Here is a 14665-nt window from a genome sequence, read left to right on the forward strand (position 1 = left end):
TGACAATTTCTGGACATTAAATATCCCCCCTTTTCAAGGGCACGGGGTCCTGGCAGAAACCACGGGTTGTTAAATAATCCCAGAGGCCCTAGGGACTCAGTCAAGGAAGGAAAGGTTAGTTCCCAGGCAGAGGCATCAGGAGTGAGGAAAGGCAAATCCCCACACTGGAGAATAGTCAATGGTACTCCCAAACTTGAAGAGATAATTCCAAACAGTCAATAATAATGTTACTTAGCGTAACCCTTAGGCAGTAAGCAGATGAGCAGGGACCAGGCCAGGTCCCAGGCAAACCGTAGAACTCCAGCAACCACGGCAGGAACCACAGGACGTCCAGACCCAACGAACCGGACCCACAGGCAGCAAGCAGCAGAATCAGGAGATGAGGCAGAGAGGACCTACCAGGGAACAGTTTGTTGACACTTTTGGGCCATTCCCATCTGTACCGGGTCGGCCCGGGCCGGGTAGCCCCAGTTGGCCCCAGTCGGCCCCAGCCTGGCCCGGTTGATTCCACACATCCTTGTCTTAAGCCCATGTGGGCTGATTCTACCCACCAATCAGAGGCTTGCTCTAATGGAAGGTGTGAATTTGCTGTCAGCAGTGGGTGTGTTGGCCCTGGTCGGCCTGAAGCAGACCCCCTCGAGAAGGCTGAGAATGAGCCTTGGTTGGCCCGGAAAAATACCAGGCCACCCAGATATGTAAACAACCTACGCTACCCGGCCCGGGCCGACCCGGTACAGATGGGAATGGCCCATTTGTTACCATGTGTTCCGAGCTGCAAAGAGGCCCGGGCTCCAGTTGATGGAATAGCAGGATCCGGCAGATTAAAAGCAACACATGCAGACTCCTGTCTCAATGTAGACCAGATACTGAAGGAGTCAAACTGTACATGAAAACTGACCATTTCTGGACATTACAATGGTTCAAACTGGAACAGATTACTTATGTGAATGGAAGACACTTGAAGAATTAGAAAATGTTTAACAAAGTAATGGGAAAAAAAACCTTACTTTTATAGTAAAACTGTAATTTTGCTTATGAATAGTAAACCAAGCAAAAAACGTAGTTTGCTCTCTAGCAGTTCTCAAAATAAAATAAATTTGATACAAGTTCTTATTTACTGTCTAAAAGCTCAATAACACTTAATCATTTCCAGGTTTTGATTCTTGAAACACTGATCTTCAATCTTTACATGCTCTCTTTGGGTCAGGTCATACGCAATAACAACATTGCCCATCACGAGCTAAGTTTACATGAGCAAAATTTCCCCTATCTGATTAAAATCTTGGTTGATCGGAAATCCCAAATCTCTGTTTACATGGACACTAACTGAAATGATTTGATCGTGCCGTGGGTATATATGCACCAAGTGTTCAATCAGATTAAATAGGTTGAGCAAGCGCAGAGTTGGCTTTACCGGAAGAAAATGGTAACCCAACACCATCTTGTCCACACGTCTTTTCATTCGTATTTTATTTTCTTATTCTCTAGTTTTGTCCGTTGATTTTCCTTTCCAGTGGTTTTTGATTTGGTTAGCACTTTGTGAATTCTCGCTTCCTGTGTCTTTAGATGCACTTGAGTGAGACGTTCAATAATATTCAGCTCCCATACTCCAGTAAAAAAAATAGTGTCAGCAACAGACCATGTTTTCAACTTGCCCTGAGCGTTTGCAAAGGCGGAAAGACGTCACGCTGAAGTTGCCCACATGCACAGTGGGCATTATTTTACCCCAACATTCCAAATGGGTTTGTACATGGACGTCAAACGGAATGATGATCGGACAAATCCACCTCTCACAATGGGAAGGAATTTTCATTCTGATTGGAATGTATCGGATCAGGAGATCCCGATTGACATATTTACATGAAGAATTTTTAATCTGATTGAGCATTCATTCCGATTATTTGTGCCCATGTAAACATAGCTAGTGTTATGCAGATGACACCCAGATCTACCTAGCTCTGTCACCAAGTGACTGTGGCCCCCTACGCTCACTCTGTCTGTTTGGAGCAAGTTAATGACTGGATGCAATCAAACTTCCTTCAGTTAAACAAAGACACGATTGCCTTTGGAAATACGAAGGATAGGATGGAGGTTATTGCTCATCTTGGCTCCAGAGGAATGAAAACAAAGACTCTGGTTAGAAATCTTGGTGTGTTAAATGATTCAGACCTGAGCTTCACTGGTCAAATGAAGACTATAACAAGATCAGCGTTTAATCATCTTCATCACATAGCAAAACTCGGGATTATTCTACAGCAGGCTGGACTATTACAATGGTCTTTTGTCTGGTCTTCCCAAAAAAGCTGTGAAGCAACTGCAGCTTATTCAGAATGCTGCTGCTCCCGTAATTTGGGGGTGGGGGGGGGTGGAGGGGGGGTGGGGGTGGGCGGGGGGGCTATATTAAATTGACACTGGTTGAGCTCTAGGACCAAGCGGAAAACAACCGTTTGTGTTGAAGCCTGTGTCTCATTAGAAAATACTGTAAAGAACACCCCCCCCCCCAATGCCCCACCCACTTCTAAAGTGAAAATTACATCCATGCTGCTGCTAGAGGCTTAACAAGAACCAGGAGAACCGAGCACATCACTCCTGTTCTTGAATCTCTACACTGGTTACCAGCAAACTACAGAATCGATTTCAAAGTGCTTCTACTAGTTTATAAATCACTCAATGGCATGGGGCCAAAATACATGTCGGATCTGCTTCCTGTATACACGCTGAGCAGGGCTCTGAAATCCTTAGGAAACAGTCAGCTGAACAATGAGGCAGAACCACACAGGGTGAAGCTGCACACAGATGGAATCAGCTTCCTTGTAACCTCAAACGTGCCCCAACTCTGGTAACTTTTAAATCAAAACATAAATCTTTCACAAATTAATCTGCCTTGTAATTATAATGCTGTTTAACGACAGCATTTGCAGCCTGAAGCGCCAATGCAGAAAAGTTAAGTGCTTGCGGAAGAAAACCCGTCTCCACGTCCATCTGCTGCATCTAAAAGATCTTCTGACCTCCTTTAACTTTGCAGTCAGAGACGTGAGGGTTGCCTATTTCTCCAACCTGGTGTCCCAGAACAAAGGGAATCCCAAGGTGCTGTTTAACACCAGCAGCAATGTCGTCTCTCCTGCCTCTCCTACAGCCTCCATCCACTCTGTCGCAGACTGTGAAAACGTTCTGTCCTTTGTGGACAAAGTCAATAAGGTTAGGTCTAGCATCTCTCCCTCAGCCATATCATGATGATGATCAGATGATGATCATACCATCCAGAAGTCAAAGAGTGGGTTATATAAGCTGTAAAAATGTTCCGACTCTGCCCAGCTTGATACGTTTAAAGCTGATGATTGTTTTCAGTTGTTCGGCCTCACTGAGAGACATCATCCTGCTCATTTTTTCCTAACTAAACCCATCCAGAATCAAGAAAACTCCAGCGAACACACACAAACACACATTAGTGGTGCTGCAGAAGAGTCCAGACCTTCTTTTTGGGGGGTGGGGGTGGAGGGGGTGATGGTGGTAGTGAGGAATGTCAGCATCTGTGAGTGCTTTTTGTGTTTTATATCTGCTTTCTCAGAGATGCCAGTTAGTCCTGTGGTGAAAGCACATAAAACGGGCCGCATGCAGGGCCAGTCTCACTACCCCACATCTGCCCATAGGGGCAGGAGATCCCAAACTAGACATCTAGTCACCAACAGTTACCAAAACAATGGTAAATGGCCTTTGTATAGCACCTTCTAACCGCCCAGGGCCATTCACAACACAATCAGTCATTCACCCATTCACACACATATTCACACGCTGGTGGGGATGAGCTCCAATGTAGCCACAGCTGCCTTGCAGCGCACTAACAGAGGCGAGTCTGCCGAACGATGGCGCCACTGGTCCCTCCGACCACCACCAGCAGGCAAGGCAGGTTAAGTGTCTTGGACACAACAGCAGCATTGCATGGTCTGAGCCAGGATTGAACCTGCAGCCTTCCAATTACTAGACAACCTGCTTTACCTCCTGAGCTACTGCTGTCCCAGTAGAAGGAATTAGCTGATGTTGTTTAACGTTTATCTTGCTGTGCTTTCGTTTACCATTTTGTCTCTTATAACAGGAAGCAGACTATCTGGTTTCTCTATAAATACCCACAGCAAAGGCTGTTTGAAACAAAAGTGATGTCATCTCTGACCATGTTTTTGCTTTTCAAGCAAACTTGACTGACTTAACCTGTGGATGCAGAACGGATGAAGTGATATAAGAGGGCCACGACAGAAATAAAACAAATTCCAATGAAATATTATGGTTTGCTTTACTGTGTGCTAACCTTGAGCAGTGTTCTTTTAGCTACACTGAGCCGTTTCAGTGAGATCAGCCAAGAGTGGATGTTCTTGTTTGTTTTTTGAAGCTACTGCAAGACGAGAACGGAAGATGTGTATAGCAGATGTAAAAATTGACAGGATGTTTATGAGGAATGCTGTAGGGGGAACCTCATGGACATTTCATAATAAAACAGTGATACTGTGTTTACACAGCATGCTGGGGACACAGACCTCTTCCTGAAATGGGTTATGCTAAACTGAATGGCTTTAAAGAGTTGTTTGAGTTGAAACAACACATTTTTAACCAATATTAATGCAAAAAGCCTTAACGTATCCACATTTGTAGGATAGAAAGATCGAACCTGTTGAAGATTTATAGCTTAGATTATTTATGTACATATGTATAGCTTTATTTTAAAACAAGGGTGTCCAAAACATGGCTTGTGGGCCATTGTCAGCCCTCTTTTGGATTTTGCGAGGTCTATTCCTGCAATTAAATAAATAACTGTCTAGCACAGGCTGCTGAAGATAGATGTTTGAAGAGATTCAAAACTTTTACTGCTATTTTCTACTTTCAGAGCATGTATTTGACATGGTTTTGGGAACGAGTTTAACCCAAGACATGCAGAACTCACCACTCACAAGTCACTTAGAAGAAATAATGAATTCTATTTAAAAAAAAAATCGGGAACTGAGGGCGCACTGGATAAGGTCCAGTGGGGACGGCAATGAAACCACAGCATCGGGGGGGGGGGGGGGGGGGGGGGGGGCAGAGGAACAGGTGAGTCCAGGGAGGTAAGTCTAAACTAGGAAGGTGCAGAGTAAAGACTTATGTGAAGATGGGGGCTGAGGAATTGGGGAGGGTAGGTGGAGTGCCGGGGTGAATCCAAGAGGGTGTGTCCAGGAGAGGGGGCGCGAGGAGAGCAAGGAGCGGGCCGGCAGGGAGGAGAGGAGAATGGTGAATGCTGCGTCCAGGAGATTAATGGGGCACAGGCGAGTAACCCAGCGGGATCGTGGAAATGTCCAAGTAGTCAATCAGAGGAGCCACAGGAAAACCATAGAAGCTCCAGAAGCTTCAGAAGTCCAATGAGATCCTGAGGAGTCAAGGTAAGGTCCACAAATGATCCAAAAATTCTGGGAACAGGTAAGCACAAGTATATCCACAAGGGTTCTAAAATCCAAAAATCACTAGAGTTAACCTGGAGACACAAAAGGGCTGGCACTACCAAGTTGTAGTTAATCATCCGGCGTCGAGATGTGTTCTCCTCCTCCTCTTATAGCTGGACCCGCTGATTGTTAATGAGCTGCAGCTGGACACTCCCTCTCCTGAAACACAGCAGCTCAAAGATGGGACAAAAATGAGAGGAGCACTCACCCCAGCACATGGCAGTATTTGAGCAAAATGACATTTCATGTGGAATGATCCTCATGCACTAAATAGAGCAAAAAGAGACAAAATGCAAAAATTAGTTTTATTTGTTGGGATTTTAATGACAAAAAGCCTAAAACTGTACATAAAACAAATGTTATGGTGGTAAAATAAAATACAAAATATATTTTACTCTAATTTTTAATCATCTTGTTTTATGATATTTTATAATTTTATGACTTTGTTTTTCTGAATTTCATTTATTCCTGCTTTGTTTAAGATCATGAGGATTTTATGACTTTATGGTTTGTTTAGTTTTGTCTGTGTGAAGCACTTTGTAATTCTCTGCATGTGATTAGTGCTATATCAATAAAATGTACTTACTTACTTACTTACTATGTTTTGTTGCATTTGATTTGATTTAACCAGAAAAATGACAATAACCTTTAACTAACAAGGAGTTTCCATTCTCCATGATAGCCATGTATTATTATTATTATCTGATCATAAAATGTGTTTGTAAATACTTTAACACTAAAAAACAGAAATGAATGAGCAGTCTGCTTTGAGAATCTATGACCAGCTTTATAAAACTACACAAATATATTTTTTTAAATAAAGTTATTAATTTAAAGTCAGCATTGTCGAGCATTCATGCTGTGATAACGTTGATTTATTCACTGAACTCCAACCATTAAAGCATAGCCGTTGTTTGACTTTAGAGTCGGTAGTGATGGTGCGGACAGCCGGCATAAAGCTTGATTTATGCTTGACGCATTCACTTTCCGCGCGGTGATGCGGCTCGCGGATGGAACGCGCTTCGCAACTCGCAGCGTTTATGGTTCATGCGGCTTGTCTCTGCGGTGAGCCAATATTCTCCCAAACTGAACGGAGCAGCATGGAGCCCTACGGCATGCATCCAACACTACACCATAGTAGAAGTAGAAATTACTGTTTACAACATGGCATTTCAGCATTTTTAACAGCGTTCTCGTCTTTTCCGACAGTGTGAGCTATTTCTCTCCAAGAATTATTAACAACATGTTGATCACGGTGATCTCTGAGAGCTGAATCATACACATGTCTGTATTTACGAACCTCTGCCATACTAGTTCTTGCCGGTCCGCCATGTTTTTCCGCGTCCGTCCGTCCACGTGGTTAGAAATTTTCCGAGGTGTGCGTTGCGGAAATTCTGGGCCATGCGGAGGCGCGGTGGAGGGGCGTGGTTGTTAAAATGACGCAACTTTTCCGCGCTGAGCCGTGCGGACCTCGCGGACGCGTCAAGCATTAACCAACCTTAAGGACTGAGGTGTGTGTGTGTGTGTGTGTGTGTGTGGGGGGGGGGGGGGGTCTTTACAGTAAGAATACAATATATGTATAAAACTACAGCCTAAAGGCTCTTTGATGCAATGTCAGAAATGCAAAACTGTCAAGTACACAGGTGGCAGGAACGACTAATACCATGTTAGCAAGTATCAGTTTGCCAACAGTGTTTTCTGGTTGGTCCTAGTGCTTAACCAGTGTCTAGTTAATATTGATAATATGGATGGTAAAAAGTGCAAGGGACAAAAATTAACTTTGGAAATAGTGGGGGGCATGTCCCCCCCCGCTCCATCAAAAATCTACGTCCATGCATCAGAGTCAATAAGTTGGTTTTGAATCAACATCTGTCTTTTATATGTTATTTAAAAACCTTGACGGGTGTGTTTTGATGTGATAATGGATCACATGCGACTGTTTCCAGGGAAAGAAGTCACAGAGGCGCGTTATCAGGCACGCGCCTTAATACGCAAATAAAACCAAACAAATCCTGTTTTACATGTCAGCAAAGAAACGTGGTTTTACTTTTGTTTGCATGTGGTGAAAGGAGGTCTGGAGGAGGGGGGTGTTCCCTCTTGTCTCCTCCTACCTGGAGGAAAAAAAAGTGACCAGCCCCTTTTCCATTCCCATGGATCGTGTTACCGGAGACTCCAACGCCGAGACATCTGCTGTTCTGTTAACAACAGAGCGCGTCCCCGCGGTCCCCTGCGACCGATCCTGTCCCCCGTGATGCCCCCTGCTTCTGCCCTCTTTACCCCAGAATATCATTTGTGTTAAATTATGAGGAGCCTCGGTGCACGTCCGCCACACGTTTCCAGGCTGTAATACGACCTGGCGCGTCCCTGCGTCCTGCTCCATCCCACCGGCGAGCGGAGAAGCGGCGGCGGAGCGAGCAGCAGCATCCGGTGCCTTTGAGCAGCTGAGCAGCACGTTTCTTTTTGTTTGTGCGCTCCGCAGGCTGCTGGCTGTGCGGCTTCGCATCCTGCGTCGTTGTGGGAAAGGACACAGAAGGGCGGAAGAACGGCACAAAGATCTCCATGTTTCATGTTTGAACAAGCCTAAACCGAGGGGTGATCGGGCTGGTTTCTCTCTTTCCACTAGCTCTCTTTTTTGCTTTGGACACCATGGAGTCTGTGGAGAAGGAGTGTGGAGCGCTGGGTGGATTATTCCAGGCTATAGTCAACGACATGAAGGTAAGGCTCATCTTAAATCACACTGGGGTTAAATCTGACCTTTGTGGTTGCACAGTGGCAGAGCAGACGCATATTTTTACTGCCTTTGTCTGTTTCATCGGGTCCTCCCCCACATCCCACATGAAACACCGCTGCAGGACAAACGGAGCTGAAACATGTTTCCCTTTGTGCCATTTGCATATTGTACAGCAGGTCCGTGGGGCAGTGGTTGCCATAGCACTTCAGCCAGTGTCAGCCTGTTTACCAAACAATACCTGCCTGCATGTAGGCATTGGCAGAATGAGTTATTGACAGCATCATAAATAGATGTTCTATCTCCATGTAGTGTTGAGAATTGTTGCATCATAACTGATGAATAAAATCACCGTTTAGTCACTTCCTGTAGAAATGTAAAGCATGGTTGAAATTGAAAAGAAGGAAAATGTCTTAAAAGTAGGAAGAGGTGGAGTTACCAAAACACAAAAGTGATGACTTGCCATGTGACCTCAGACAATTGTTCCCTCTTTAACCTAATCAGGGAAGGATGCTCCAATAGGAAATAACAGTTTCATCACCTCAGTCAAGTGAACCGAAATAGGGACGAAAGGTTATTGATCATGCTTCTCGATGTCTGTGGCAGCAGACAGCTTCTTTTGCAATGTGTACACCCAAGACAAGTTCTCCGATTGAAGATAGTCTAGAATAATTTCATAAGCGGAAATTTGGTGTGTGTGTGTGTGTGTGTGTGTGTTGGGGGAGGGTTCAAGTGAAGGAAGTTGTTCCAGGGTGGTCTGTTGTTCAAGACAACAGATGGAAAGTGTGAACGTATCCATCAGGCCTGTGGGCAGCTCCCGGTCTTCTCATTGTTCAGGACACACGTGATGCTTACAAAGTGTTCATAACAGCAAAACAAGTGAAGCGTCACCCTGCGCACTCAACCTCACAGATTTCTTATTGATTTGAACCTCACAAGGCCTTTAGGTCTTCTGGGTGATTATTTATGGACTTGTCATTTGTCAGGATCAAATTAAGTTACTTTCCAGCCACTGACGTTACTGATTTAGTTTCATATGCTTCCTTCTTACGTTGCACTCGCGTTAGGACCAGACAGTGGCTCCTAGAGAGAGGCAGTCTGTTTATTGATAAGCATTACGGTTGAGTGAGGCCGAAGCCCTTAGTCAGCACAGTATGCAAGTCCACTGTCTGAGAAAGAGATCTGACCTCATTCCTGTCGCTTTGTTGGTCACTGGAAGCTTCTTAGACAGGCTTTACCCCCCCTCCCCCTCCCCCCAGGCAACGCAACAGCAAAACACTCCTGATTATGAAAAATAATGAAGCATAGCGTTTGCTTGTTGACATGATGCGCATCACTTAGAAACGTTAGATGGCCTTGCTTCATTTACTGAGCGGGAAGCTGCACCTGTTGGTTATATAACTGTTTGATGAAGTGGCAGGAGAATGAATAAAATCAGCAGCAGGAGGTGGGCTAGCAGTAGGCAGAGGGTGAAGTGAGAACAGCCGTGACTCATGTGGATTCGATTCTGAGTGACACATTCGCTTCAAGACTTTGTGTTTTTTTAATTTCTGACTTTGGAAACTTGGGTTGTTGGTTTTGCCTTTTGCCGATGATGTGTTTCTGTTTGAGCATGCACTGGGGCAGTCCACAGTCACACGTGTAGCACTGAGGCCATGGCTATTTTAAAAAAAATTGGTGGAATGCTCCTTCAGGGTTTGGAGTGTTTACCTCAGCCAGAAGAGTCTGGTGTCTTTTTCATCAGCGATGGCAGGTTGGCACAAGAGATGGAAAAACAAATCAGGGCGTTGACTGCAGTAATTAAGGGGTTGCTCCTTTCTTTCGGTATAAAGAAAGAGCTCAGCTGAAAGGTAAATGACATCCAGGATGCAAATTGTAGAAATTAGCCTCCTGGACTTGCCAGGGCCAGTTCAGGGTTGGGAACGCTCTGATTAGGATGCCTTCTGATTCCTTACTTCTTGAGGTTTTCAGCCTCACTAAGAGTAGACTCTGGGAAAATCTTAGAAATTTTCTGGAGGGATTACATATCCTCTCTGGCCTCGGGTAACATTGGGATCCCTGCAAAGTACCGGCAGATTGTCACTGGGAAGAGGGTTGCCTAGATTTCCCCCCGGAACTGTTACTGCCACAACTCAACCTTGGAAAAGGAGGAAGAACAATGTTTTAATGCAAATACTTTGATATTGTCCTTGAACAAAATTGTCTACCAGGGCCAAGGATAATGCTTTAAACCTCACCCTCTAGTGAATGATGAACCACTGATGGAGAAGGAGGTGCACCTCTTTCCAACCACCCTATCCTCTGTGGCCTCATCTGGGAGTGGATGAAGACAAGCACATGTGCACCCACCCTGACGCAGTGCATGTCTTTACCCGTTTCCTCACCCTCTGCCCCTCAGCTGTCTTGGCAGCGCATCCCTCCAGCCGCTGGGAGTCACAGACGTCCCAAGCTAATTAGGCACCTGTTACAGCCAAGTGCAAACAGCATGGCTGGGAGGCTCATGGCTAAGTTTCTTTCAGTGCATGACTCTTAAATTGCTGTCTAAGGCTAAAGCTTTATCCAAGAGAAGCTGGGAGTTTATCTCTGTCATTGGCAGAATGGGGGTTATACCAAAAGTGATGAGGAGCGAGACCCGTATTAGGTTACTCTCTGGCTATATATAGTCAGGATGTGCAACCCCTTTTTTGGCTCGTCTCCATCAAAGAGGCACACAGGGGTTATGCCTTTCCTCTCCTTACTTCAGGGCTCAAGCTCTTGCTTTAATGGGATCTATCCTTCAGTGTGTTTTATGTTTGGCCTCTGCACTTATAGCTGAAGGCAGAGTGTGATTATGCAGCGGTAAATCCAATCCAGACCTTTCAACGAGAAACCCATGCTACCTGAGCATTAGCAATCATAATGTAAAGGTTTACTCATTCACACACGGCAGACAGGCAAATATTTGAAAACACTTATGAGAGAGGACGATTTGTACACTGATTGACAATTATATAACATTGGTATGTACTCAGGGATCATGCTGACCTTTTTTAAAGACAAGTCAGAGCATGGAGTACAATCTCTTTAACTTTTTAGGGCCGTATACAAATTCCTGCTGTACAAAAACCAGACATTTTGCTCTTATAAGGAACATTATGTTCCCCCAAACATGTGTGTTTATCTGACAGGGTGTGCTTTTGCGCCTACATACTATCTTGGTTAGATATATTTGATGCAATACTGTTCTTTTTCCAATCAGAGCTCTTACCCTGTGTGGGAAGATTTCAGTGCCAAGGCCACAAAGCTGCACTCTCAACTCAGGTGAGAAATTCAGGGGAACAGTAAATGTCAGTGAAAACAATTCTAATGCAATGTTTACAGACTCTTTATGCAGTCGGTTGGCAGTGATAGTGTGCCAATTTACTTACAGGACCACAATTCTGGCAGCAGTGGCCTTTTTAGATGCCTTTCAGAAAGTGGCGGACATGGCCACCAACTCCAGAGGTAAGATAAATGAACAATTTAGTATTACCCAGTCAAAAATGTATTAGAATAAAAAAAACACATTGCACTTTTTTTTTTGTTTTTGTTGTCTACTCTGAATATTGCACATTGCACATTTGTGCAGTGTGCACATTCTTACCTACTTAGACGTGATGCTAGTATTAGTGCATGTGCGTTGTTGCAGAATTGCACTTCTGCAGTTTCTTTTTCAGCAATTTTGGAGTAGAACCAAGGGTTATTGAATTGACTAGTAATAATCGTACTTCACAGACTTTTTACTATGTTTAAAATTTGTTTCTGCACCAAAAATAAAAAATAAAAAACTGTCCAATCTTGGCAAATATCCTTAAAATTCAAAGCTTCAAAAATGATCCATATTAGAGATGTGCCAATCACATTTTTTGGCTCCCGATCCGATTCTGAGTCTTTTGGTTTTGAGTATCTGCCGATACTGAGTCCCGATCCGATACTTCAGCAAAGCTATAAAATAAGAAGAAAAAGGGAAAACACGTCCACATTTTTTATTATTCTTTCTTTCTTTCTTTCTTTCTTTCTTTCTTTCTTTCTTTCTTTCTTTCTTTCTTTCTTTCTTTCTTTCTTTCTTTCTGTATTTATGCAATTTTCTTAGTTTATCTGCCAAAAACATCAATTGTTAAGGAAGTACACTGATAAAAACTAATTAATATTATGAATATACTTAATAGTAGTGGAGTTCTTCATGTTTCAAATTATTTAAGTCCTCATTATGCGGCTGTGATGCACGTTCCCATGACAGGAGGGCACACAGCACCACGGCTAGCAGGCTAACTTTATCTATTTTAACGCCAGTAGCTATAGGGAGCCTAAGTCACGCCCATCTACTTCCACATCAAGGGTCCCCAGAAGAACGAAAAAATGAATGCAAGTCAATGGGGCTAAAAAAAGGCTATTTTCTAATTCCGCTTGTTTTGTGCTAGGGATTTCACATATGATGTCCGTGAATTTTAAAGACGCATTTTGATCCCAGGAACGTGCTTATTTTCGAACGGGGGGAAACGCTATTTTAGGTTTTGTGTGAAAATAAGTCCAGGTTTACAAATATGCCTCACGAAAGTGACGTAATCGAAACAGACATGGAGAAAACTGAGGGAAAATGGCTGCAAGTTCATGGCTGGAAGTTCAGCAAACTTCCCACAGGACGGAAGAACCACCATAAATCTGGTCATGTGGTAAGTAGCAGCTATGCTAGAGGAGAGGAGATTATGTGGTGACGTCACATATGTGACGTGCCGATTTGTGGTATGTAGTCATGCTAATTACGAACTTTTACAAGCTAATAAATGTCAAAGTACGTGACTGGCGTGGTCGAAACACCCATCATTACTTTTCACTTAAACTGTAGTACAACATATGTAAATGGTAAAATGGTAAATGGCCTGTATTTGATATAGCGCCTTCTAGAGTTCTTGAAACCCCCCAAGGCGCTTTACAACACAATCAGTCATTCACCCATTCACACACACATTCACACACTGGTGGGGATGAGCTACAATGTAGCCACAGCTGCCCTGGGGCGCACTGACAGAGGCGAGGCTGCCGAGCACTGGCGCCACCGGTCCCTCCGAACACCACCAGCAGGCAACGTGGGTTAAGTGTCTTGCCCAAGGACACAACGACAGCGATAGACTGAGCGGGGCTCGAACCTGCAACCTTCCGATTACGTGTGATACGTGTGGTATGTGTGGTTAGGCAAAGCGGATTAGAAAATAGCGTTTTTAGCCCCGTTGACTTGCATTCATTTTTTTGTTCTTCCGGGGACCCATGAGGCAGAAGTGTCTTAGGCTCCCTATCGACGCCACATACATCATATACATAAATGCAGCGTGGACTGAGTTGCCATCTTGGATGGGTCTCCAATCGCCCCCAGTACCTGTATTTCGACTGAAGATGTTTACTCAACTAAAAAACACATTTGATTATAATTTTTTAACAAAATTGTTTACATGGTATGGCATCATAATGAAAATGTTGACTCCAGTTGGGTTTTTAGAGTGGGAAAAACATCCAATATGGCGGCGATGCTGTTACACTATCCAATGCCCACTGACGCATTTACGTATTCATGTCAATGATTGGTGCAGTCAGCTTTGGTGTTTGTTAACGTACTTTTCACTGTTGGCTGGCTCCGTGTTTCTGTTTTAGAGATGTCGCTGTAAACTGGGCCTTAATGAAGACTTGATGGTTCGCTGTGATGGCGCCAGAAGAGAAATAAGCCGAATGAGACCTGACAGACAAAGTTGTTCATTTTGAAGGCAGTTTACCATGCAGCTGTCTTTTACGGCATGTTAAATGCCCATATGCACAAATTCCAAGTGGCTGATACCCTGCCTTCGCTGTCTGGTTTAAAATACCGCCGTAGCACAGACATTTTAGGTCTTCTGTGGGACATGTTAGCTCTGCGTTAGCCTAATAGCTAACAGTTGCATGTTATGGTGTCTGAAATCCTCGCCTGTTGTAAATTGTGTGAGGTAATGGTGTTTTCTTCCGAGAAATAAAGAAAACTCATGTAGAGGAAGTTGTTGAGATTAAAACCAAGCCATTATTGTTCCCTTTGAAAATTTCTATCTCAGGATGAGATTGCTGTTTTAAAATGTTAAAATCTGATCTTTTTCACAGATTTCAAATTTTTTAAAATCTCCATTTCTTACCACGTAATCAGATCGAAGCGTCCCTAATTCATGTATAAGAGCCCTCGGTGCAATAGTTTTGGTTTCATCTGACGAGCGTTTTGCCTCGCTAAGGTGGAAACAGTTGGAGCAGTTGTTGGGAATTGGCAGCTCAAAGAAATGAAAATCCAGGCTTGATGTTTTTCAGTCATAATGAGGTCTGCTGACCTGCTTTGTCACCCCGAGAGCAAAGAGCCCGAAATGAGGAGCAACTGATTAAAACAGATTTCCTTAGAGTTGATCATAGAGAGTAGTATGTAGGTCAAAAAAATCACATACAAGTG

The 14665-nt window shown here is 43.9% G+C and overlaps 1 protein-coding gene across 3 annotated transcripts in view; it reads left to right on the forward strand.

Annotated features, from left to right (window-relative positions):
• The first annotated feature begins 7488 nt into the window (after window positions 1–7488).
• Window positions 7489–14665, forward strand: part of mtss1la (MTSS I-BAR domain containing 2a) — a 36264-nt gene continuing 29087 nt past the window's right edge. For 2 of the 3 annotated variants that reach the window (XM_015964952.3, XM_054733285.2), the window contains exons 1-3: window positions 7490–8180; window positions 11432–11493; window positions 11603–11676. In XM_015964952.3, coding sequence (XP_015820438.3) covers window positions 8112–8180; window positions 11432–11493; window positions 11603–11676 — 205 coding nt within the window. In that variant the 5' untranslated portion in view covers window positions 7490–8111. Of the gene's footprint in view, window positions 8181–11431; window positions 11494–11602; window positions 11677–14665 lie in introns of all 3 variants that reach the window. The other variant, XM_015964950.3, reaches the window with a different exon arrangement.

The sequence above is a fragment of the Nothobranchius furzeri genome, chromosome 4 (assembly GCF_043380555.1).
Source record: "Nothobranchius furzeri strain GRZ-AD chromosome 4, NfurGRZ-RIMD1, whole genome shotgun sequence".
Classification (NCBI taxonomy): Eukaryota; Metazoa; Chordata; class Actinopteri; order Cyprinodontiformes; family Nothobranchiidae; genus Nothobranchius; species Nothobranchius furzeri.